Source organism: Culicoides brevitarsis, chromosome 3, assembly GCF_036172545.1.
Source record: "Culicoides brevitarsis isolate CSIRO-B50_1 chromosome 3, AGI_CSIRO_Cbre_v1, whole genome shotgun sequence".
Lineage (NCBI taxonomy): Eukaryota > Metazoa > Arthropoda > Insecta > Diptera > Ceratopogonidae > Culicoides > Culicoides brevitarsis.
In genome coordinates, this window is record NC_087087.1 from 27,432,885 (window position 1) to 27,457,581 (window position 24,697).

At 30.5% G+C, this 24,697-nt stretch overlaps 2 protein-coding genes across 3 annotated transcripts in view; one reads left to right on the plus strand and one right to left on the minus strand.

Moving 5' to 3' along the window:
• Positions 1–24,697, plus strand: part of LOC134835721 (transcriptional activator protein Pur-beta-A) — a 356,196-nt gene that overhangs the window by 237,524 nt on the left and 93,975 nt on the right. The gene's annotated exons all lie outside the window — the stretch shown is intronic.
• Positions 11,905–23,339, minus strand: LOC134835450 (fatty acid synthase-like). The gene is made up of 6 exons (XM_063850329.1): positions 23,174–23,339; positions 22,992–23,109; positions 22,768–22,935; positions 22,495–22,698; positions 17,424–19,665; positions 11,905–16,071 (listed from the first exon to the last, which is right to left on the minus strand). The coding sequence occupies exons 1-6, from the start codon at positions 23,337–23,339 to the stop codon at positions 11,905–11,907; spliced, it is 7,065 nt and encodes a 2,354-aa protein (XP_063706399.1).

Sequence of the window (24,697 nt, forward strand, 5' to 3'; positions counted from 1 at the left end):
TTTAATTTTAATTAAAAATAGGTATTTAAACAATTTCTTTCAGTTTTAAAGCTTGTCTTTTCGAAATGATTTCGAAATTTTTGAAAAATATTTTTTTTTTCGCCTTTATTATTTATTTTTATTTTCTATAAAATAAATAATTTTTTTTATTTAATAAATAAATAAAATAAAATAATTAAATAAAATAAATAAATAAATTTGAAAAATAAATAAAAAATTAAATAAAAAACAAAAAAATAAAAAAAAAAAAAAATTGAAAAAAAAATTTTTTTAAATTTTTAAATAAAAATAAAAGATTTGTTAAATTTTTATAAATTTTAAAAACTAATTTTTGTAAAATTTATTTATGATTTTTTTTTGCTTGAAAATATTTTTTTGTTCTTGTTGGTGACAACAAGAAATTCGACATTTTTTTTCTTTAATAAAAAATCTATCTAAAAAATCTTAAATTTATTTTGAATAATGTCTCTAAAAGCGTAAAAAAATTTTTGTTTTTTTTTTTATTTTAACAAATTAGTGAAAAACGGTCTAAGAAAATAAAATTCTTTAAAAAAAATTACTCGTAAGGTAAAATTTCAGTAAAATAAATAAATTGAAAGCAATTTTTCCAATATTTTTTCTCAAAGCTTCCCAATTTTCCTCTTATTATTAGATTGAGTGAAGGATTAAGGGCACACATGACTTATCAAAACACGACAGAAAAACGGTCGTAAATGAAATTACATTAGAGAAAAAAAATCAATTTGTATTAAGGCATTAAAAATAAAAAAAAAAAAAAATAAAATGAAAAAAGAGCACAAGGCAAAAAAAAACGAAAGAATAATTTTTTTGTTATTATAATGTGAGCACACACTCTTCCACTCACTCATATTATGTAGTACATTAATATGCAAATGAAGGTATTAAAAATGTAGGGTATTCATGAAACACACAAACGTAGCGAATTCCAGCACTGGATGGATGAACTTTTGCTAATATCGTTGTTGTTGTTGTTCCGTCTGTTGTTTGAACCAATTCGCTACAGCTTGATTGCCTATGCTGCTGGTATCAGTCAGGAGACGTGTTCTATGTCCGCTATCAGTTTTTTTTTTCGTGTTAGGCTTGAATCAACAGAGTGTCTCTCTCTTTTTTTTTTGCCGTTCCACACAAACACACACCGAATCACGTAAGTTGGTCTCTTTAAAAATCGATTTTTCAATCAGTACCTTTTTCCGTAGTCGTTTCCCAAAAAATAAAAAAAAAATATTTTGTCCATGCTACGATCATCGACGAGGCACTCTGTTGATATTGACGCGGCATGTCAAACATAAATTTCGTTCTAAAAAGGCTCGACGAGAATTTATTCGTGCGAGTTGTAGCAAAAAAAAAACATAAATGAATTGACTAAACGTTATCGGTCGGCATTAATGGCAGCAATTTGTGTGTTTATTGAATGTTTTATCAAGTTTGTAACTGCATTATGCTGAGGAAATAAAACTTTTTAAATGGATTTTTGTTGGCCCGTTAACGATCAAAGCGCACAAGAAGACACGTGAGAGGTTAAACGATCATTAAAACCAATAAAATTTTTCGATTTTTTTTTTGGCATCAAATCAACTCGAAAATTGACCAACAATGCACACAAAAAGTATTCGAGGAATTTGAAAAATTTTCTCATTAGCTTGTCATTAGCATGATGAGGTCGCTAATTTCCTCGCAAATGTATTTTTCGTGTCATGTATCGCACAAGAAACGCCTCCGAAAATCAATTCAAAATATTTCCGGTTGATTTTTTGTCCTGGACGACACAGGAGAAAAAAAAAGAAAACTAAACAGGAAATAATGAATAAAATGGTCCAGGCAGCTATCGATCCATCCATCTATCTGTATTCCGATGAATGACAGAAGAGCTTTATAAATATAAATGAAAAAAAAAGTGTACGGAACAGGAAAGGAAAAAGATAATCATTCAATGTTGTGTTGCTAGAGCGTGTCAAGTCATCGAACAGCCGCCAGTTTGACTGGATTTTCGTTGATTCAGTGGAGACGACTGGTCGTTTAAGCATTTTATGTTTGTTTTATTTAGAAATTTGTTTTAGGTGAACTTTTCGGAAGATTTTTTAAAACAGTAATTTTGAAATTTTGGTCAAGTATAAAAAGTATAAAAAAAATTTTAAATAAAAATTGGGATAAATAGGAGTAAAATTTACATATAAATTTTTAACCTTTTTCTAATATAAAATTATTTTAATGAATTAATTTTTTTTTTTAAATAGATTTTTTTTGCTTAATATTATTTAAGATTAAATATTTTTCTTAATATTTTTTTCTAATTTTTTTTTTTTTTTGCTACAAAAATTTTGTTTTTTAATTATTTTTCAAATATTATTGAATTCCTAAATATCATAAAAATTATTATTTTTTTTCTTAAAAATTTTTAATCAAAAAATCAAATAAATTTTTATCACAAAAAATAAATTTTGATTATTTAAAAAAAAATAATTTAAAAATTAAAATTTTAAAAAAAAATTAAAGATTTTCTTTATTTTTTTCCAATAATTTATGTAATTTTTTTGTAAATTTATTTTATTAAATAATTTTTTTTTAATCGTTTAAAATTAAAAATTTTTTAAAATTTAAAAAAAATTTTTAAATCATTTTATTTATTTCATTAAAAAATATTTTATTTAAAAAACAAATTAAAATAATAATTTATTTAATAAAAAATTTATTTTATTTTTTTTTAAATTATTAATGAAAATAATATTATAAATAAAAAATATTTTTTCTAATATTAATTTTTTAACTTTTTTTTTCAAAATTTATTTTTTTTATTTTATTTTAAAAAATATTTAAATTTATTATCATAAATTTTGTAATTAAAAAAAATTAATTTAAAATTAAAAAAATAAAAATAAATTAATTAATTTTATTACCTAATTTTTGTTAGAAAATATTTTATTTTTTCTATAATAATTAATAAAAATAATTTTATTAAAACATTTTAATCGTTTAAAATTAAAAATTTATTAAAATTTAAGTTAATTTTATTTATTTCACTAAAAAATATTATATTAAAAAAACAAATTAAATTAATTAGGTAATTATTTATATTGAATAAATATCTTTAAAATATTTTTTCTCAATTTTAATTTTTTAACGATTTTTTTCAAATTAATTTTTTTTTAAATATTCTAAAAAATTATTTCACTTCAATTTTATTCAATTTTTATTTTTTCACAATCTTTTCAGTATCTCGAAAAATTGTTTCACAACAAAGTTCTCTAATAAAAATCAAATTTGCTAATTCAAGGTAAGTACCAACTTCTAATTATAATCGCATAACAATGAGAAATTGAGCGTGGCACGATAATGAATTGATGCAAAACAAAAAAGAGGTCACCGTCTCTTTAAAATAAAATAAATCTTGGTGGTTAAGAGTTTGTCTTCTTGGAATAATTTTGCCAACACACCCACAAAAAAAGGGAAAGAAATTTTCCATCCCATTAAAATTTTTCGTGTGTGTGCTTTTCTCTCCTTCATTGCTGCTGTCGTCGTCTTCATCATTATATTATCATCGCGCCTCAACCATATCAACAACAAACGCAAACACAAAGGAGAAACAACATACTTGAGGAGCAAAGCATTATTATAATTTTGTGTGTGTGTGTGTTGGCTTTCTTGCGCGTTTTGAAGGTGAGGGAGGAAATGCCACCTCATCATGCGAGGAATATGTTGTTGCCACCATTAATAAATTACATGACCATATACTGTGCGAGAGTAATATATTAATGTGCTTTTTTCCTTTTTTTTCTTTCTTTTTTTGATGAAGAAGGCCGCGTTTTTATTGGAACAAACGCGTAATTGGCTCCGCATTTCTTAACCTTTCAACCGCTTTGTGCTACAAGTCAGATAGACAGTAATTTAGTCATTCCATGGCATAAATGAGTGCCAAACATTAAAATTATTAATATTTTGACCTGTACGAGTAACAGAAAGTTACTTACTAGCAACAGTTGATCGATTTTTCCTTTTTGTTCGGTAATGATGTGACGAGGATGGAGGTTTCGAGGTCGATTGTTTGAAGCTCGAACTTTAACTTTTGAACTTTTAAAAGTCAACTTAAGCAAAAATTTCTTCAATTTAAATTTTTTATATAAATTTTTAACAATTAACTATAAAAAAATTAAATAATTGAAAAAACGTAAAAAATTAAGTTGAACTTAAAAATTTGTTTTTTGAACTTAAGGATCTTAAGTCAAAACTTAAGAGATTGGATCATCAATTTATGAGCTGAAATTCGGTCAATATTTAACAAAAGTCATAATATTAGTTTTTTAAAATTATTTTTGAACAAATTTCAGGAAATAATTTGATGATTTATGAAATAAGGTTTGACTTAAGATCCTTAAGTTTAAAAAACAAATTTTTAAGTTCTTTCAATTACTCAAATTGTTGTCAAATCAAGATTTAATATTTATTCAGATTCAAAAAAAAAACTTTAACTTTTGATAATACTCATTGAATCTTTATTTGAGACTTAAAATATACCAAATTAAGTTGACTTAATATTGAGTTGAAGCAATTAAGTCAACTTAATGTAACTTAAGAATAAAAAAAGCAAGAAAAATAAATTATTTTTTGACTTAAAGTCTATTCTTTGAGAAAAATTAATTATATTTTTGAAAAAAATTAAAATTTTCGAAAAACTAAGTTTTGACTTAACTGACTTAAGGTTTTAAGTTTGACTTAAAGCTTTTACTTTAGAATTTAAGTCAAAAAACACACGTTTTTGACCTAAAATTATTAAGAAAAATGCCTTAGAGTTAAAAAAAATTTCAAATAAGCCAAAAATTTTGAGAAAATTTAAAAAAATCTCGTATTCGAAGAAAAAAATGCTCAAAATTCGAGATTCAAAGTTCCAGTTTCAGAAACCATACAAGACAAAACCGACGACGAGGATTTTCGATTCAAAGGAAAACGGATTGCGTAAGAAATTACTCATTGTACATAATTCAGAAAGCGACGACATATGACACAATTACCACACTTATCATCACTATCACTCGAACTATCTGTCTCTCTCGCTATCTCTCTTCCACTCTCTCTCCTTCATCGAAATTCAAAAGATATTTTACATACACACACGTCTATCACAAAATCAGACAGTCATCTAAATTTTCTGTATAAATTAGAACAACATTGAGTCTGCGAGCAAAGCAACGTATTATTATTATTATGTAAATCTATCATCGACTCTGCATACAAAGTACCGACAACGACGATGCGACAGAATGTAAATATCTCATGTGCGCCTACAGAAGAGTTATCATCCCAAATCTCTCCATCTATGCAAAGCACAGTAAAAACAAGACGACGACGAGTGTCATCATAAAACAAGTTTGTCAACTATTTCGAGGATTTAGCGCGAGTATTTTATGTTGTAAACATGAGAATTTTTTCAATACTTTTTTTGTGGATTTTTTTTTGTAAATTTTTTTGTTTTAAAATGAGAGAAGATTGAGCAGGCAAGTGACCTTCGTGCAAATTCTAAAACAAGAAGAATGCTGCTGCTGCGGTTTTAGCTAGTCGCACGAACTGCATTCATGATGCGATTGACGTCAGAAGCAATGAAGTTGTGCGACTGTATTATTCAAAGGTCAGGTGGAAGGAAATCAAATCTCGAGTTACTTTACTGATAAGGGATTAATTGAATTTTGTGCTTTATTGATTCGATGATGATGTAGAAAATATCCTAGAGGTAAATTTTAATATTTTTTTTATTCTATGGGTTTTATTCAAAAATAATGAGAATATTAAAAGAATTTTGATCAAAAAGTCACAATTATTTTGAAAATTTTACATTTTTGGCCTTTTTCAAAAAAAAAAAAATTATATGAAAAAATTGGTAAAATTTAAATTAAATAATCTAGGAACAAATTTATTAAAAATTTACCTAAATTTCAAAAAAAAATAATCAAAAATTGAATAAAAAAGAAATTAAATAAAAGATATTTGAATGCTTATATTGTTCTAACTTTAACTGATAAAATTATATATTTTTTATTTTAATTTATTACCAAAATATATTTCCATATTAAATAAATTTAAAAATAAATAATAGGAAAAATGTTTAATTTTTAATAATTTTTTATTATTAAAAAAAATAAATTAAAAAATTCTGTTATTTTTAAAAAAATAACAAATTAAAATTTAATTAATATTATTGTTATAAATTAAAAAAAAATTTATAAACATTTTTTAAAAAATAAATTGAATTTATTAATTTCTTTTTAATAATTATTTTTTTTATTTTAATTCATTTCTAAATAAAACAAATTTAAAAATAATTTTTTATTATTAAAAAAAATAATAGGAAAAATTTTTAGTTTATAATAATTTTTTATTATTAAAAAAATAAATCAAAAAAATAATAATTAATTTAATTAATATTATTGTTATGAATTTAAAATTATTTCATTAATTTTTTTTTATTTAAAAAATTTAAAAATTAAATTTATAAACATTTTAAAAAATAAATTGAAACTTTAATAATTTCTTTTTAATAACTAATTATTTTTTTTTTAATTAATTAATTTTTTTAAATTTAATTTTAATTTTAATTAAAATTAATTTTTTAATTTTGTAAAATTTAAATTTATTTAATTATTTTTTTTAATTTAATTTAATTATCAATGAATTTAATTCATTAAATAAAATTTAATTAATTTTAAATTAGAAAATTTTTTAAATTATTTTATTTATTTATTTTTTATTTATTTTTATTTATTTATTTTTTTTAAATAATAATATTTAACGTAGTGAAAAGATTATTCAAAAAAAAAAATGCATAAATCTAAATGTCTCTTTTTGACTAATCTTTGTTTGAAATTCCACGTTAAAACTGTCAAAATTTCCATCAAAAATAATTTTCTGACAGAAAGTCAACGAAAAAGGCAACAACCTCCTGCAATAAAAGTGTCTCTCTTAAAACTTTTTTTTTTAGCTTAGGAGTTCCATGATGCCCGCGACACATGAAAATCCTTTGTTTTCTCACACATTTGCGAAAAGAAAAAAAAAATGGAAAAATTCACGAGCACGTAAATGCACGAAAGGTGAAAGAAAGGCAAGAACGAACACACCTTATTCTAATCATACACATCGCTTGTCGCTCGCTGCCTGCTTACCGCTTTCAGGGGTGGTGTTAAAGAATTGATGTCTATATAACACAAAGTTATATATTTTTTTTATTATTATTATTTCTCGTATAGTCAATCAAAACATGTTTTCATGTTATAAAAACACAAATATCTTGCGAGAGATAGCATCAGGCACCGTATCACGTATATGCGTCAACAATGTACGCCGGAGCAAAAAATGAAATTACTTTAGACATGAAAGCCTTCTTCTTCTGATCGTCAGTACTTGACATGTAGCGAGTAAAAAAATCACAGGAAGTCTTAAACATTAAATTTTAAACATCTAAAAATTTCTACAAAATCATTAAATAATTGTTTGCTTATTTTTATAATTTTTTATTATTGTTATTGAGGTACGAAGCTCAATAATAATAAAAAATTAACAAAAAACTCAAATGATTCATAAATTAATCTTGACACATCTCGGAGACGTTCGTTAGAGGTGTTTGTTGTTCAAAAACAAAAATAACTTCCAATGGCCTTGAATGCGACTAGTTAGTTAGTTAGTTTTTTTGAATATTTTTATATATGGGATTTCTTATCGTATCGCTTAAATTTTCACATTTAGGTCAGAAGAGCGGAAAATTTTCAGGAGCTTTCAAAGTCACAATGCGAATTAAAAAAAATATAAATAAGAGAGTAAACATAATATAATAATATATAATGATGATGATGAAAAGAAAAACACTCACTATCTATTACACGATCGGTTGTAGACGATTTCTGTGTTGGCTGTGTCGTCGGTGGCTGTGGCGGAGCCGCTGATTGATGATTATTACTCGTCGACATTTTTTTTCTTGTTTATTCTTTCTTTTTTATTTTAATTTTTTTTTATTATTTAATTTTTTTTTCTACTCCTTTCCTCGTTTTTTGATTAATTTTTCACTTTTTTCTCACTTTTAATTATTTAATTAATTTTTTTTTTTATTATTTTTCAACTCTACACAATAATGATGACTCGTGTCATTAATTATCCTAAAATTTATCAACAACTAGACGATGACAGTTACACCTGAAAACGAACACGAGATTTTTTTATGATTTTTTTCTCTTTTTTTTTCACTCTCCGACATACTGAACGTTTTTTTGGCACAAAATGGTGATTCAGTGACCTTCAATCCAGCAGGATTCCGATGAAATTTAATGAAAATTCCACGAAAATTCCCTTAAAAACTTAAAAAAATCCTGCCTGTGATTGAAAAGCACTGCGCACACATTCTTTTTCTGTGTCACACTGAAATTTTCACTTTTTATCAACTATTATTTTTTTTTTGCATATGTGTACTCTACTCGTGTATCTCGTGTAGATCGAAATGTAAAAAAAAATGTGTCAAAATTCTTCTTTTCACTGCTTCACTTTTCTAATAAGAATATTATTTTTTTTTTTTTTTTAGATAAAAGTCACTTATGGGGGCAATTAATATAAAATCGATATGCAAAAAAAAAAGATGGAAAAAAATGCTTTTTGCAACAAACAACGAGACTCGATGAACTGTATTTTTGCCTTTTTTGTGTGTTTGTGTGAGTCGCCGCTGTTGTAAACTAATCAGTAATCAGTGAAGTTTTTTTTTCTCAATATTTATTTTTTTTTCACTTTTTTTTTATTTTTTTCTTTTTCACAAATATTTTTTTTTTTTTCATGAAAAAAATAATTTTAGCGTTTTATTGAGACATTTTTCTTCATTTCTTCACACAGGAGCCAAAAAGGTACGAACGAAAAAAAAATCACAATAATATTATTTCAGTTCAGTATGGGAGAGAGAGACGACGGAAAAAGCGAAGAAAAAGCCAGTGACGGAATTTTGTCAATGTTTGGCGTGATTTGACGACAATGTCTCGCAAAAAGGCAAGAAAAAATCGCAGAACGAGCGGAGAAAAAATGATTTTTTTGTTGAAATTTTTATTTTTTCGCTCGCTCGCTCGCTCGTCGTCGTCGTCGTTGCTGCTGCTGCTGCGCTACAAATCACGGATTTAATCACCTTTACTGGCACATCTCCGAAGAACAACACTCACAAATTAACCTGTTAACGGCCATCACAGTGCCGCACACTTTAACTATCAAATTTACTAAAATATTCGGATTTTTTCCAGTTAAAATTCAGTTTTTTTGTGGTATTTTTTTTGTTGGTTGGCGAGTCAAGTTCTTCACTCTCGACTTTTTTCCCTACTTAATTAAGGTTTTTTCTGTAGCTCTGTAGCACAATCGATTCCTCGTAGCCAAGTGCGCAAAATCGCGGGGCAATGGAGCATTGGGAGGTTTTCGTCTTTTGCTCCGGGTCTCGTACCCTGTACGCGATTCTGTATTGTTTTTCACACAATTTGTGCAATGTGTGACGACGTCTTTTTTTCGTGTTGAGTATATTTATCACTTTCATACGACTCAAAATTAGTTCTGATTTCTGTCGCATTTCCGTTTTGGTGGCTCCAAACAGGATATTTACATGCTGACTGCAGCGCCATCTGACAATTTATCACTTTCATTCGTCTCATTCCCGTACAGAATGCTACAGAAACTGCGTATAACTTTGCGTGTCTATATCTCGGGAGTTTTCCACAATTTTACCATGAAAACCTTTTTGAACACGTCAATTAAGATCCCCTCTTTCGATAATCCAAGGGTGAAAAAAGAGAAAAACCTAAGAAAATTACGGAAAATGCGTATCGGAATGTGGCTGTCGTAAGCTATGAGGTTACGTGAGGTTACTAAAGGTTACGTATTGAGGTAATTCAGGTCATTATCCTCAGAGGCGCGGAAAAGGGGAAATCCATGCGCAGTTTGAATTAGACCGTTATTTTTCGTGGTAGCAAATTTTTAATCCGTTATTTTTTTACCGCATTTCGAAGAAAAAATGTGGTTATGTTTTCTTTTTTTAATGATTTTTTGCTATTCTTTTCTATCAGGGTCGAAAATACTTTGAGTCAATAAAAAACTAAAAGCTTTTGCTTAAGTAAAAGTCACAATTAAGTTGATTTTTGACTTTTGAGTCAAAAGTAAAAGACAATTAAGCATATTTACTTTTACTTAAGTAAAACTTTAAGTCAATTAAGTCAAAATTGAAAGCTTAATTTTTCAAAATATTCAATTTTTTTTGTAATTTCAACACAATTTTTCATGAAAAAATTGAAATTTTTTCAAAAATATGCTTTTAATTTTGACTTATTTGACTTAGGAAAACTACTTAGGAAAAGGTAAGTTAGCTCTATAGGCTTTTACATTTAACTTTTAAGTCAAAAGTCAACTTAATTTAAACTTTTACTTAAGCAAAGAGCTTGTGATCGATGGTGCACCTCTCGAACATGTCAACGAGATGAAGTATTTAGGCATCATGGTTGATGAGAAACTGCGACTGAACATTCATGCTGACCTTGTCAGAAAGAAAATTACCAAAAAAGTCTACTTTATGTCACGAATGAAGAAAATGCTGGACAGAGACACGAAAATCATGCTATATAAATCACTGATACAGCCGCACATAGACTACTGTAGCACAATAATGATGCTGATGAAGGACGAGGACATGAAAACAATACAAAGGACATGCAACAAAGCACTGCGGGCAATTCTTCTGAAAGATCGATATGCAAATGTACAGAGCATGCTTGAGGAAACGGACCTTCTTGACGTGAAACAGAGGGTTTATTTTAACGCACTAAAACTGATTGACAAAGCCAAAAATGGTCTATTTCCTGACTACTTGACGGAAAGATTAACAAGAAGAAGCACAAGAAAAAGTGATTTTAGATTGCCAAACTACTTGACAACCGGTGCGCAAAACTCCTTTTTTTACAAGGGCCTGAAAGAGTATAACAAAATGAAGCGAGAAGTGACACCTTCGACGAGCGCGAATGAATTTTTAGCTAACTTGATAACATATGTGAAAAGCAACTTTTCATTGCACTGAGTGACAAAAAGAAAAATATTCAAAATACATATAACTGAACGAAGTAAGCTGATTGGTCGACATCATCTGTAAAAGATTGACCCAAAAAAAAAGCTTTAAGTTTGTTTGACTGAAAGTATTTTCGACCCTGTTTTCTATTTTCAAATTTAAGATTTCGTCTTTCGAGAAGCTTAGTAGTGCTCAATTTTTTTTTGTGATTTTTTTAAAATTTTTGGAAAAATCCTATTTTACTAATTATTTTTATTTATTTTTCCCCCTAAGAAAAATAATTTTTACGTTTCGTTTATTTTTGTAAATATCTCACCTATTTAATCTATAATTAGGTTTAACCAAAAATGGAAAACAATTTTTTTTTTTCAAAATTTAGGCCGCTTAATTTTTTTTTTTTAACTTTTTGTATTAAAAATCATGTTTTAACATGCATTTTCTTCTTTAAAATTTAAAAGAAAAATTATTTTTAAAAATTTTTTGACAGTTTTTTTTTTACGAAAATTTTTTGTTTAAATTTTTACCTTGAAATAAATACTCTAATATTATCAAGTCTCAATGTAGATAACATTAAAATAACTAAAATTTTATTTTTTTATCAAAAATTGTAAAAATTTTGTATGAAAAAGTATTTCAAAACTTTTTTTTTATTTTTTTGTCCCCCCTCCCATTTTGAAAAAAAGTCTTTGGTACAGAAAGTTCGAAATAAATTTGGAGCGGCCTTACTTTTTTTTAATTAATTTTTATTTAATTTTATCTTTTTTAACCGTTCACCAACAGATTTATTTTGAGCATATAAATTTTGAGCTAAAAATTCTAAAAATTCGTCCTCCTGATTACTTTACAAAATTTTCCATTTCATTGATAATATCGACCAACGCTGGATTCTCCAACATCGACGAATGATTTCCTTGAATGATTTTTTCCTCCACCTTTCCTTCCGTGTACTTTTTCAATCCATAATCCTCCGTTTTGACATTTAACGTTGATTCCGTTGGTCGCACAAGCACAATATCCGACTTGATTTTTCCTCGCACCGGTTCATCGTCGCTCTTCGACATCAATTTTATACGAGACATCATCCCATCAACGATTTCCCGGCAATATTCTTCGGAAAATCCAAAATGTTCCGCGGTTTTTAGTATCATTTGTCTCGTAAACTCGTTCCAATCGAGCGTATCAACTGTCACATCTTTCAACGAGAACAATCCACCGACAATATTGACCATAATTCGCTTAACATCTTCATCGGAAAGGGCCTTGTTGTCATTCAAAAAGTACAAAATCTTCTTCAAATAAGCCGGAGACCCGTCAATGAGCGTAATTGTGCCTTGCATGCCGAGATCTTCGAGGATGCGAGCGATTTCGAGTGCCAAAATTGATCCAAAAGAGTATCCAACGATGCGAAAAGTGCGAGTTTCGTTAAAAACGTGCTTGAGGATGTCTTTGATGACGGTTTCAGCAATTTGGGAAGCTTCTATCATGTGACTTGTCTTACGAAGTTGCAAAATATGGACCGGAAGATTGATTTGTGAGGCAATTGCTTCCCAAATGTCACCAGAAACACCCTCAATGCCGGGTATGAAGAGAAATTTCTCGACGTTATCGTTGTTGTTCAAGTTGGGCAAACGCAAAATTGGCTGTAAACTCGATTTTTCGTCTCCCAAGTTCTTTTGCATGAGCTGCAGACCCATTTCTTGCGATTTATTGCTTTGAATTTCGTCAGTTATGGTCTCCTTATCCGCCAATTGTCGCAATTTAACGAAGGTAAGTTGTCTTAGGTCTTGTGGCGTGAGCGATATTTCATAATCTCGCTCTAAAAGTTGATTAATTTCGACACTCATCAACGAATCCAAGCCCAATTCCGAGAATTTTGTATCAAGTTGGATGGTTTTTTGGCTCCTGATGCCCATGATATTCATCACAGCTTCCACAATATCAACGGATTTTTCGCTGCTGACATTTTTTTCGGCAACAACCATACTGGCAACGATCGGATCTGGGCATGTAAGCAACTTGTCGAGCTCTTCCAACCACGATGCTGTACGTTGAGGAAGTGTTCCCCCAATTGCCATTTCGAGATTTTTATCATTTTGCATGTCAGCCACTAAACCAACTTCCCCAATGGCGCCCCATTGAATCGCTTTCGCAGGAAATCCTCGAAATTTACGCTGCTCCATGACCCGCTCCATCACAGAATTGGCCATGCCATAATTGGATTGCCCCGCATTTCCGCGCCCACACGACACGGACGAGAAAACGACAAATAAATGAAGTTTCGGACACAAAACTCGCGAAATTTCATCGAGAAAAATCGTTGCAAAGGCCTTTGGAGCCATACTTTCACGGAATTGCGTGACAGATTGATTCTCAAAAGTGGCGTCTTTCAGTTGAACCGCCAAATTAAAGATGCCTCCGACTTGTGCCAAGCGAGTTGCTTCCTCAAGAAGCTCCGTGGCGCCATTCATCGTCGTTATATCAGCCGTGGAAATGACTACTTGCACGCCATACGATCGCCACAAGCTGATCCGGTAACATTGATAGGGCTTTGTAATGCCCCGAGACGAGCTGAGGACCAATTTTCGACATCCGCGCATCACAAGCCAATCGGAAAGTTCGAGTCCGAGACCCCCGAGCCCGCCAACGACGACATACGTGAGTTCTGGATTGCAAAAAACGCGCGGATAAACTGTAATTGGCAGAGATTTTGCATTTTCGTGACTTTCGCGGACTTTGATGAGGACTTTTCCAATGTGTTTGGCGGAAGCGAGGAAGCGCATCCCTTGCTCGATGTCGTCAGCGGCGAAAACAGTCGTTGGAAGAGGCATAATGTCACCGGATTTGATGTCTTCCGTAATTAACTTGCAAACAGTTTGCTTTTCAGCGGTCGACCCGAACATCCAAGCATCCAAAATCACGGAATGAAACGAGATTTCCTTCAAAAATGGCGCCAAACCGAGTTTTGTGTCGTTTTCCAAGTCAAATTTCCCAATTTCCAAGAATTTGCCGCGTTTTGCGAGACATTTCACGGAAACAATTAATTTTTCTTGCGCCAACGAGTTTAAAACGTAATCAACTCCTTCGCCATTCGTGCCTTTCATTACCATCTCATAAAAACTCGTATCTCGTGAATTTCCGATGTGACTTTCGCTCAGTTGCGGAAACTTTTGCAACAAAAATTGTCTTTTCACTTCCGAGCCGACTGTTGTGAACACTTCCAAGCCGTATTTGAGTGCCGTGTAAATCGCCGCCAAGCCAACGCCGCCCGTTCCCGCGTGAATCAGCACTTTTTGTCCCCTCTGGATGTGTGTGACGCCAAAAAAGGCGTAATAAACGGTCAAATAGCAGATGGGAATCGTCACTGCTTCCTCCAGCGTTAAATGTTTCGGAACTTCCCACATCAAATTTCGATCCGCGATGACTTTTGTCGCAATTGCTCGTGACGGCAGGATCCCAATAACATGTTTTCCCGTCTCTGACACACCAGCGAACTCCAATCCGATGACGTTTTCTTGTCCGGTGCGATTAAACCCGAACGAAATGGAGTCTCGCGTCAAACGACCCGTCGCCAACATGCAATCCCGGAAATTTAAGGCGGAATATTTGACATTTACGACGACGGCAGGGTCAAATTGCAAGTTTTCAAAGTTGAGATTACCTTCGGACCATCGGAGGGCCGAGAGATCGCCAGCAGTGTCGGTGTTGACGACCGCATGTTTCGTCGTGGGTTGTTTCGGATGCTCGAGCACGAGTGGTAAGTGACGGTAAGTGCCCCATTTGCCGTTTTTCAAGACATTTATCGCTAATTTGATGTTTTTTCGGTAAAATTGGTGTTCCAGGTCGAAAATTGGAGCTGATTCGTCATCAATGAAGCAACATTTCACTTGATCCGCGGTCATTTCCTTCCGAATGCAATTCACTAAGCCGATTATTCCGCTGAGGGGCTCTCCTTGGGCATATAACATCACGGGATGATCCTTTTTGAGCCATTTTTGGGTCTCTGACAACCAATTGTAGTTGCTGTCAATCAAGGAAACTTTCACAGTTTTTGTTGATTTTCTCACCGGAGCGGCAATTACGGGTTTGAACACCAAAAATGTCTCGTTTAAAGTTTTAAAAGCACTTATGAGAGCAACTTCCTTCGGAATGTGAAGCTCTTCGACGTTAATTGTCGTTGCCTCGCGAGACACAATGAAGCCGTCGTCTTTGATGAACTTCAGGGCATGCAACATGACCTTCGGTTGGGCTATCATGTACGAACAAATAACGAAAGAATTATTTTTTTGCGGCGAAACCGGCGATTCTGACAGCAAATCGGACGATGTTTCGTACACAATTAACGGCAAATCGCATAATGGCTTGACAAAATCTTCGACAATCGATTCGTTGATGCCGTCTTGCAGTTCGTAGACTTTCACATTTGTCGTGAAAGTGTTTTCCAAGCCAAGTTGAACGATGCAGCGACTTGCCTCTTCCAACGTGAAATAATCGTTGCTGAAATGCGGGATGAATTTATAAGTTTCCAGCACGGGAACCATTTTTTCGCGCTTTCGATTGACTGCTTTTGCATGCAAACCTTTGATTTCGACACCGCCAGCTTTGATGAGCTCCAAAATTTCGTTGTAAGTCGCTTCGAGATTTTTCGAGACGGATTTTTCAACGAGTTTTTCGTGTATTTCGGGTGAGATTTTGATGCTGTCGATGCTCACGGGCAAATATAAAGATCGGGTGTCTTTCGAGAGGAGAGTTAGCTGGAGCATGCAGTCGATGAATGGCGCGAAATCGTTGAGCCATGCGATTTTTCCGGCTTTGGCATCCATACGGGCTTCCGTTAGCGACTTGAAGTCTCCGGAATATTCGTAACCACGAAGACGGAGCTCTGTATAGATGTCTTTGGAGTATAAAGTGATGGAATCGTTGTCTGGTTGCACGAACGGTGATAAATTTGGGTCCTCGATGATATGGATTTCGCCACAAGCGACAGGTGTTGAACTTTCCGTTATCTGTTGAAAAGAAAAAAAAAATAATTTTATGATTTTTTTGTGAATTTCTGAATAAGATTAAGTAAAAATTACATTAAATTGAAATAAATTGATTAAAAAATACAGAAAAATAATTAATTTCATTTAAAAATTAATTAATTGAATTAATTACAACTAAAAATTTTAATTTTAAATTTTTTCTAAGATTAAAAAAAAATGTGAATTATTCTAAAATTAAAAAGCCAAAAATTAATTCACTTTGACAGATTTTTATATTTTTACTAAATTTTTAATTTTTATTAATTTTTATCAATATTTATTAAGTTTTATTAAATTTTAATTCTTATTAAATTTTTAATTTTTATTTAATTTTTAAATGTTGTCAAAAAATTTTTTTAAAAATTATTTAAAATATTGAAAAAATATTTAAGTTTTCAAAGGTAAAATAAAAATTTTTTTCCATAATTTCCCGATTTTTTAAAAAATTTTTTCATTGTTCAAATTAAATAATTTGAGCAAATATTTTTATTTTTAAAAAAAATTAATTTTAATTTTTCAAAAATTATTTTTTTTCTTATTTTCTCAAATTTACCGATGTTCTTAAAAATTTCTTTACATTTTTTTTTTTACATATTTTTCGATTTCACTTTTTAAAATGTTAAAATTAAAAATTAAATATGTTTTACTTTCGAGTATTAAGATTTTCAGATTTTTTACTTAATTTTTTCTCTTAAATTTTTGAAGTTTTACAGAAATTTGGAAATATTTTCATCTCTATTTACTTTAAATTCTGAACTTTCAAAAAAAAAAAATTGTAAAAAATTAAAATTAAAAAAAAATAAAATAAAAAATGAATATTTGACTCAAAAGAATAATAGTAGGTACTTAAATTAAAATTAAATTAAGACAGCTTAAATTTTTTTAACTTCTTTTTGAAAATCAAAAAAAAAAAAAAGTTAAAAATTTCATCAAAAATTACCGTTTTTGTCTTTTTTCATAATTTTTCAAGAAATTATCAAAAAAAAATAATTTTTTTTAAACTTTTGTATTGAAAAAAATATTTTTACAAGAAATTTCTTCTCTAAAAATATTTTTTCGAAAATCATTTACCTAACTTATATTTTCAATTTTTAATAAAAAACAATTATTTTTAAATTTTTTAGTTGAATTTCTCTGAATTCACTTTTAAACAAAAAACTCTTAAGGGAGAACATTTTTTTTTTAATTAGAAAAAAATTAATTTAAAAAAAAATTAATTTAAAAAAAAATTACATTTAAAAAAAAATTTAATTAAAAAAAAAATTTATTTAAAAAAAAATAATTTAAAAAAAAATTTAATTTAAAAAAAAATTAATTTTAAAAAAATTTCTCACCTCAAATTTTCCGGATCCCCTTTGGAACGTAACACACAAATTCACCGCTGTATCTGGCGGAATGGCTGTCGCCCTCAAAAACTTCATTTCCCGAATTTCCACATTCATTCGTTCCCACGGAATACCCCGCATCAATGCAAAACTCTTGTATGCCAACATAACGTAGGACGTCGCGGGAAAGAGAACTCTTCCATCAATTCTATGACCCGCAATATTCGCGTATTCCTCCTCAACCAAGCTAATATTGTACGAATGCTCGATTTTGGCGTCGATTGCGTTATTAAAAGTCGCCACCAACCAACTTTGTGAATGATCCCAACGAATTAACGGACCAATCATGGGCGTCTCGATGGAAACTGGGAACTTAACAGCCGGGTAAAGGTTCTCGATGCTCGGTTGCAAACCGTAAAGATGCAATTTTCCGATGGCTGAGAGGAAAAAGTTGACATTTTGTGTGTTGCCGCGTTGCGTTAATGGAACATGAATGCCTTTCGGCAGAGATTTCTTCAAAATCGCTTGAAGTAATCCGTGAGGCGCGATTTCGATGGTGATCGCGTTGATGGGTAACATTTGCGAAACTTCTTCAAATAAAACGGGACTTAGGAGATTGTTGACTTGATATTCGGCCGAATTGAATTGCGCATGGTTTTTATGCCAGTCATCCATGGGAACGCTTGAGCTGAGCCACTTGCGGGAACGTTGTTTCGGGGTTTTTATCACATTTTTCAGGTGCGAAAGCAATTTCGGGCCCATATGTTTGATGTAACGACTGTGATACGGGATGTTCGCACAAGCAACTTCCTTCGCGAAAACGCTTTTAGCCTTCAATTCATTCACAAAATCGGAAATTTCCTTCGCTGGACCGGAAATTGTGCACGAATCGGGACCATTGTGACATGCAACTTCAATTCCGGGCGGTAGAATTGTCTTGATTTGGTCGTACCCCATCCCGATAGCTGCCATTGCGCCATGAATGACGTCAGTTTCGATGCTTACCAAACCCCGATAGTACGAAGAAAGGATCATTTCTTCCGCCGTGACGCAATTATCGGCATAGGCACATGCCAATTCACCAACTGAGTGTCCCACAATGAGATCAGGAACGATATTCAAGCTTTTCAGGACATCTACGAGGGCGATTTGAATCGCTGCGATGCCCACGAATGAGTGCAAGACATAATCAAAAATTTTTTTGTCCTCAGTTGTGATGATTTTGATCAAATCCAAGCCTTTTTGCTCGAGAATGCGATGTGAACGTTCGATACTCTCACGAAAAGTGTCGATTTTCATCAAAGACGATCCCATTCCGCACCATTGTGATCCCATTCCCGCAAAAACCCACACCAAAGGTCGTCGTTCGCCCGCAAAATGAACAATTTCTCGTTCGAGACACCTCGACACCCCATTTTCAGTGGCTTCAAATAACCCAAAACCGCGATAGACGTGTCCCGGAGTCGCTACACTCTGAATATTTTGCAGCAAAGCGAGGAATTCCGTGTCCAAAGGACGTTTTTCGATGTCATCAAACATAACAACGCAACTTTCCTCTGTTCTGCCGGACCATGTAACAACCCGAGGTAACGTATCTTTCGGCAATCCATGATTAATTTTGTGCATTTCGTGTCTTTTAAACAAAACATGAGCATTGGCACCTCCAAACCCGTAGGAATTCGTTGCGATATACGGCGACGTCAGTGGTACAACATCAACCACAACCTGAATTCTCCCTTCCTGAATTGCCTCGATCGCTGGATTGGGTCTTGTGCAGTGCAAATTCGGTGCAATGGCGCCCCGCTGGAAGGCGCAGATGATTTTTGCGACGGAACAAAGGCCACTTGCCGGCTCCGAATGTCCCATATTGGATTTTACTGACCCGATGAGCAGCGGTTTGTCTTTTGTGCGATTTTTGGCAATAACTTTGTCAATGGAGTAACATTCGACGGGGTCACCGACGGGAGTTCCGGTGCCGTGTGCCTCGACGTAGTCAATTAGGTCGGGATTGAAGTTGATTTCTTGGTAAAATTCGGTTAAAAGTCGCGTTTGCATCTTGCGTGAGGGATAAAAGATTCCCTCGTCCTTGTATCCGTCGCAATTGACTTTTGTGTGAACCACCGTGCAGTAAATACGTTTTGCATCTTTCACTTTTTGCAGGAAAACGCAACAAATTGCTTCAGCTCTCGTGTATCCGTCGGCTTTTTCGTCGAATGGGGAGCAATATCCGTCTTTTGATAACATGTTCAAACTAAAAAATGGGTAAAAAAAATATTAAAATAATTAAAATTTTTTGTCCCATAATTTTTTTTTCTCAATTGAACACAAAAAATAATTTAAAAAAAATTTTTTTTTCATAAAAAAAATTACTTGAGGAAAAAGTACGATTTTTGCTCCTCATATGATAAAATCGTACTTTTTTAGTACGATTTTTGCTCCTCATATGATAAAATCGTACTTTTTTTTATTTCATCAAAAATCGATCAGATATCCATGGAAATCAACTTTAGAATGAATATTTATTAACTTTTAGCTTTAAAACCAATCAAAAGTTGGTTGAAAATTGACTTGAGAAAAAAAGTACGATTTTTGCTCCTCATATGATAAAATCGTACTTTTTTTTATTTCTTCAAAAATTGATCAGATATCCATGGAAATCAACTTTAGAATGAATATTTATTAACTTTTAGCTTTGAAACCCATCAAAAGTTGGTTGAAAATTGACTTGAGAAAAAAAGTACGATTTTTGCTCCTCATATGATAAAATCGTACTTTTTTTTTTTTCTTCAAAAATCGATCAGATATCCATGGAAATCAACTTTAGAATGAATATTTATTAAATTTTAGCTTTGAAACCCATCAAAAGTTGGTTGAAAATTGACTTGAGAAAAAAAGTACGATTTTTACTCCTCATATGATAAAATCGTACTTTTTTTTTTTCATCAAAAATCGATCAGATATCAATGGAAATCAACTTTAGAATGAATATTTATTAAATTTTAGCTTTGAAACCCATCAAAAGTTGGTTGAAAATTGACTTGAGAAAAAAGTACGATTTTTACTCCTCATATGATAAAATCGTACTTTTTTTTATTTCATCAAAAATCGATCAGATATCAATGGAAATCAACTTTAGAATGAATATTTATTAAATTTTAGCTTTGAAACCCATCAAAAATTGGTTGAAAAGTGACTCGAGAAAAAAAGTACGATTTTTACTCCTCATATGATAAAATCGTACTTTTTTTTTATTTGACCAAAAATCGATCAGATATCAATGGAAATTAACTTTAGAATGAATATTTATTAAATTTTAGCTTTGAAACCCATCAAATATTGGTTGAAAAGTGACTCGAGAAAAAAAGTACGATTTTTACTCCTCACATGATAAAATCGTACTTTTTTTTTATTTCATCAAAAATCGATCAGATATCAATGGAAATCAACTTTAGAATGAATATTTATTAAATTTTAGCTTTGAAACCCATCAAAAATTGGTTGAAAAGTGACTCGAGAAAAAAAGTACGATTTTTACTCCTCATATGATAAAATCGTACTTTTTTTTTTTCATCAAAAATCGATCAGATATCAATGGAAATCAACTTTAGAATGAATATTTATTAAATTTTAGCTTTGAAACCCATCAAAAATTGGTTGAAAAGTGACTCGAGAAAAAAAGTACGATTTTTACTCCTCACATGATAAAATCGTACTTTTTTAGTACGATTTTTACTCCTCATATGATAAAATCGTACTTTTTTTTATTTGACCAAAAATCGATCAGATATCAATGGAAATTAACTTTAGAATGAATATTTATTAAATTTTAGCTTTGAAACCCATCAAATATTGGTTGAAAAGTGACTCGAGAAAAAAAGTACGATTTTTACTCCTCATATGATAAAATCGTACTTTTTGGTTGAATACGATTTTTGCTCCTCATATGATAAAATCGTACTATTTTTTATTTCATCAAAAATCGATCAGATATCAATGGAAATTAACTTTAGAATGAATATTTATTAAATTTTAGCTTTGAAACCCATCAAAAGTTGGTTGAAAAGTGACTTGAGAAAAAAAGTACGATTTTTGCTCCTCATATGATAAAATCGTACTTTTTTTTTATTTCATCAAAAATCGATCAGATATCAATGGAAATCAACTTTAGAATGAATATTTATTAAATTTTAGCTTTGAAACCCATCAAAAATTGGTTGAAAAGTGACTCGAGAAAAAAAGTACGATTTTTACTCCTCATATGATAAAATCGTACTTTTTTTTTTATTTGACCAAAAATCGATCAGATATCAATGGAAATCAACTTTAGAATGAATATTTATTAAATTTTAGCTTTGAAACCCATCAAAAATTGGTTGAAAAGTGACTTGAGAAAAAAAGTACGATTTTTGCTCCTCACATGATAAAATCGTACTTTTTTAGTACGATTTTTACTCCTCATATGATAAAATCGTACTTTTTTTTATTTGACCAAAAATCGATCAGATATCAATGGAAATTAACTTTAGAATGAATATTTATTAAATTTTAGCTTTGAAACCCATCAAAAATTGGTTGAAAAGTGACTCGAGAAAAAAAGTACGATTTTTACTCCTCACATGATAAAATCGTACTTTTTTAGTACGATTTTTACTCCTCATATGATAAAATCGTACTTTTTTTTATTTGACCAAAAATCGATCAGATATCAATGGAAATTAACTTTAGAATGAATATTTATTAAATTTTAGCTTTGAAACCCATCAAAAATTGGTTAAAATATTTTTTTTGTTTAAAATTCATCAAAACTTTTTTTTTGCTTTTTTTTAGTTGATCGTTAATCGATTAGTTTTAGTTGAACAATAACAATTAACTTTCAAAAAATTTGAGAAAGAATAACAGTAATTTTGAGAAAAAATGTTTAAAAAAAATAATTTTAAAATATTAATCCGTTACAAAAATTGATTTTTTAGGAAAATATGTTCATTTTTGATGAAAAATTTTTTTTGCCCATAAGGATTTTTAAAAAATTGGGTTTAAATTTGAAATAAATAAGAAAACTAAAAAAAATTTTAATACTTACAGCGAAAACTGCAAACTAATGTACGGATGAAGACACAAATTCGCTCCACAAACGATAGCTGCCTCACATTCTCCATTCCTCATGGAACTATAAGCACAATCCATGGCATACAAAGAGCTGCTGCATGCAGTGTCAACCACATACGAAGGTCCCGTAAGATTCAAACAGTACGAAATGCGATTCGCCAACATTGCCCGACTATGACTGAAGTAAATAACGAAAAATATTCCATTAAAAATTTAATTTTTTTTAAATTTTCATGAATATTCGTACCCCGTAATATTATAAGTAGCTGGTTTGTGATAAGTAAGTTTTTCCGCCTCATTAAATGTTAAACCTATAAAAACCCCGACCTTTTTCCCGCGCACCATCTGCGGATTTATTCCCGCATCCAATATCGAAACGTATGCCGTCTCCAGTAAAACACGGCCTTGTGGATCCCTAAAAAAATAATTTTCATCTTTTTTTTTATTTTAGGACATTTTTGGGGCTTTTACATATTATCAGCTTGTCGATTGTGAACTCCAAAGAAGCCAGCATCAAATTTGTCCAAATCGTAAATTTTTCCTGCGCGCTTTGGAATACGGAAATCTTGATGACTCCAACGTCTTTCATCTAAATTTCACAAAAAAAAAAATTAAAAAATTGAAATTTTGGTAAATATTTGGTCTAAACTTGCCCGAATCAACCATGTCAGTCTTAGAATAAAGCTTATCACAAAACTCAGACACATTATGGCAGTTTGGAAATGATCCGCTGATACCACTAATGACGATATCCTCGTCCGGACATGAGGGAAATGCCCGAGCAGCATTTGTATTTGGCAAAACTTGATCGTTATCCATCTCAGTAAAAACTTTAAACAAAGCACCAGTAAAAGTTCTTTGACCACAATGTTGGTTATTGACTTTTTTAAAATTTTTTTTAAATTTTTTTTTGTCACTTTTTTAACGAATTTGATCGCGATTGAAGTAGAACTGATTGAAATACAGTTGGCATGCGACTCCTTTTATACTGCTTTTCGTGCGACGACGTCTTTACACTTTCGTTTAATTCATGCATTGTTTTGCATTATTTTGGATTTTGCGAATTTTCGTTGACTTTATAGACGAATTTTAAATGAGGTGCACATGGCATGTATGCATTTAAAAGGTCAAATGAGTGAACGAACCGATTTTTAAAAATTTCGGTTTGTTCTCAGGAAAAATTTTAAAAAATTAATTTTTAGACAAAAAAATTTTTTAAAGGAAAATCCATTTAAATTTAAAATTATGAAAATTATTCTTAAACTTCATATTGAAGGTTCAAACTCTGATTTTTTTTGCAAGTCATTTTTTGATCACTTTTAAGCCTAAAATTGAATAAATATTCATTCTAAAGATGATTTCTGATCATATTGGGTCGATATTTGACGAAATAAAAAAATCAGAGTTTGGAGGTTCAAACTCTGATTTTTTTTGCAAGTCATTTTTTGATCACTTTTAAGCCTAAAATTGAATAAATATTCATTCTAAAGATGATTTCTGTTCATATTGGGTCGATATTTGACGAAATAAAAAAATCAGAGTTTGGAGGTTCAAACTCTGATTTTTTTTTGCAAGTCATTTTTTGATCACTTTTAAGCCTAAAATTGAATAAATATTCATTCTAAAGATGATTTCTGTTCATATTGGGTCGATATTTGACGAAATAAAAAAATCAGAGTTTGGAGGTTCAAACTCTGATTTTTTTTGCAAGTCATTTTTTGATCACTTTTAAGCCTAAAATTGAATAAATATTCATTCTAAAGATGATTTCTGATCATATTGGGTCGATATTTGACGAAATAAAAAAATCAGAGTTTGGGGGTTAAACTCTGATTTTTTTTTGCAAGTCATTTTTTGATCACTTTTAAGCCTAAAATTGAATAAATATTCATTCTAAAGATGATTTTCATTCAAATCTCCTTGATTTTTGAATTTTTTGATTTTTTTATTCTGTTGATAGACTCATTGGAAGTAAATTTTCGGTTATGAAATAGAAAATATTTGATAATTTGCAGCAAAAATTTATAAAATTAAGAAATATTGAAATTTGAAAATTCTTTCTACAAAAAAAAAATCCATGAAAAATTATCAAAATTATGCATAGAAATTCTGAATTCTATTTTCCAACTGAGAATTTTAGAAAATTCAAATTACCTTTAAGAATTCTTCAAAAAACT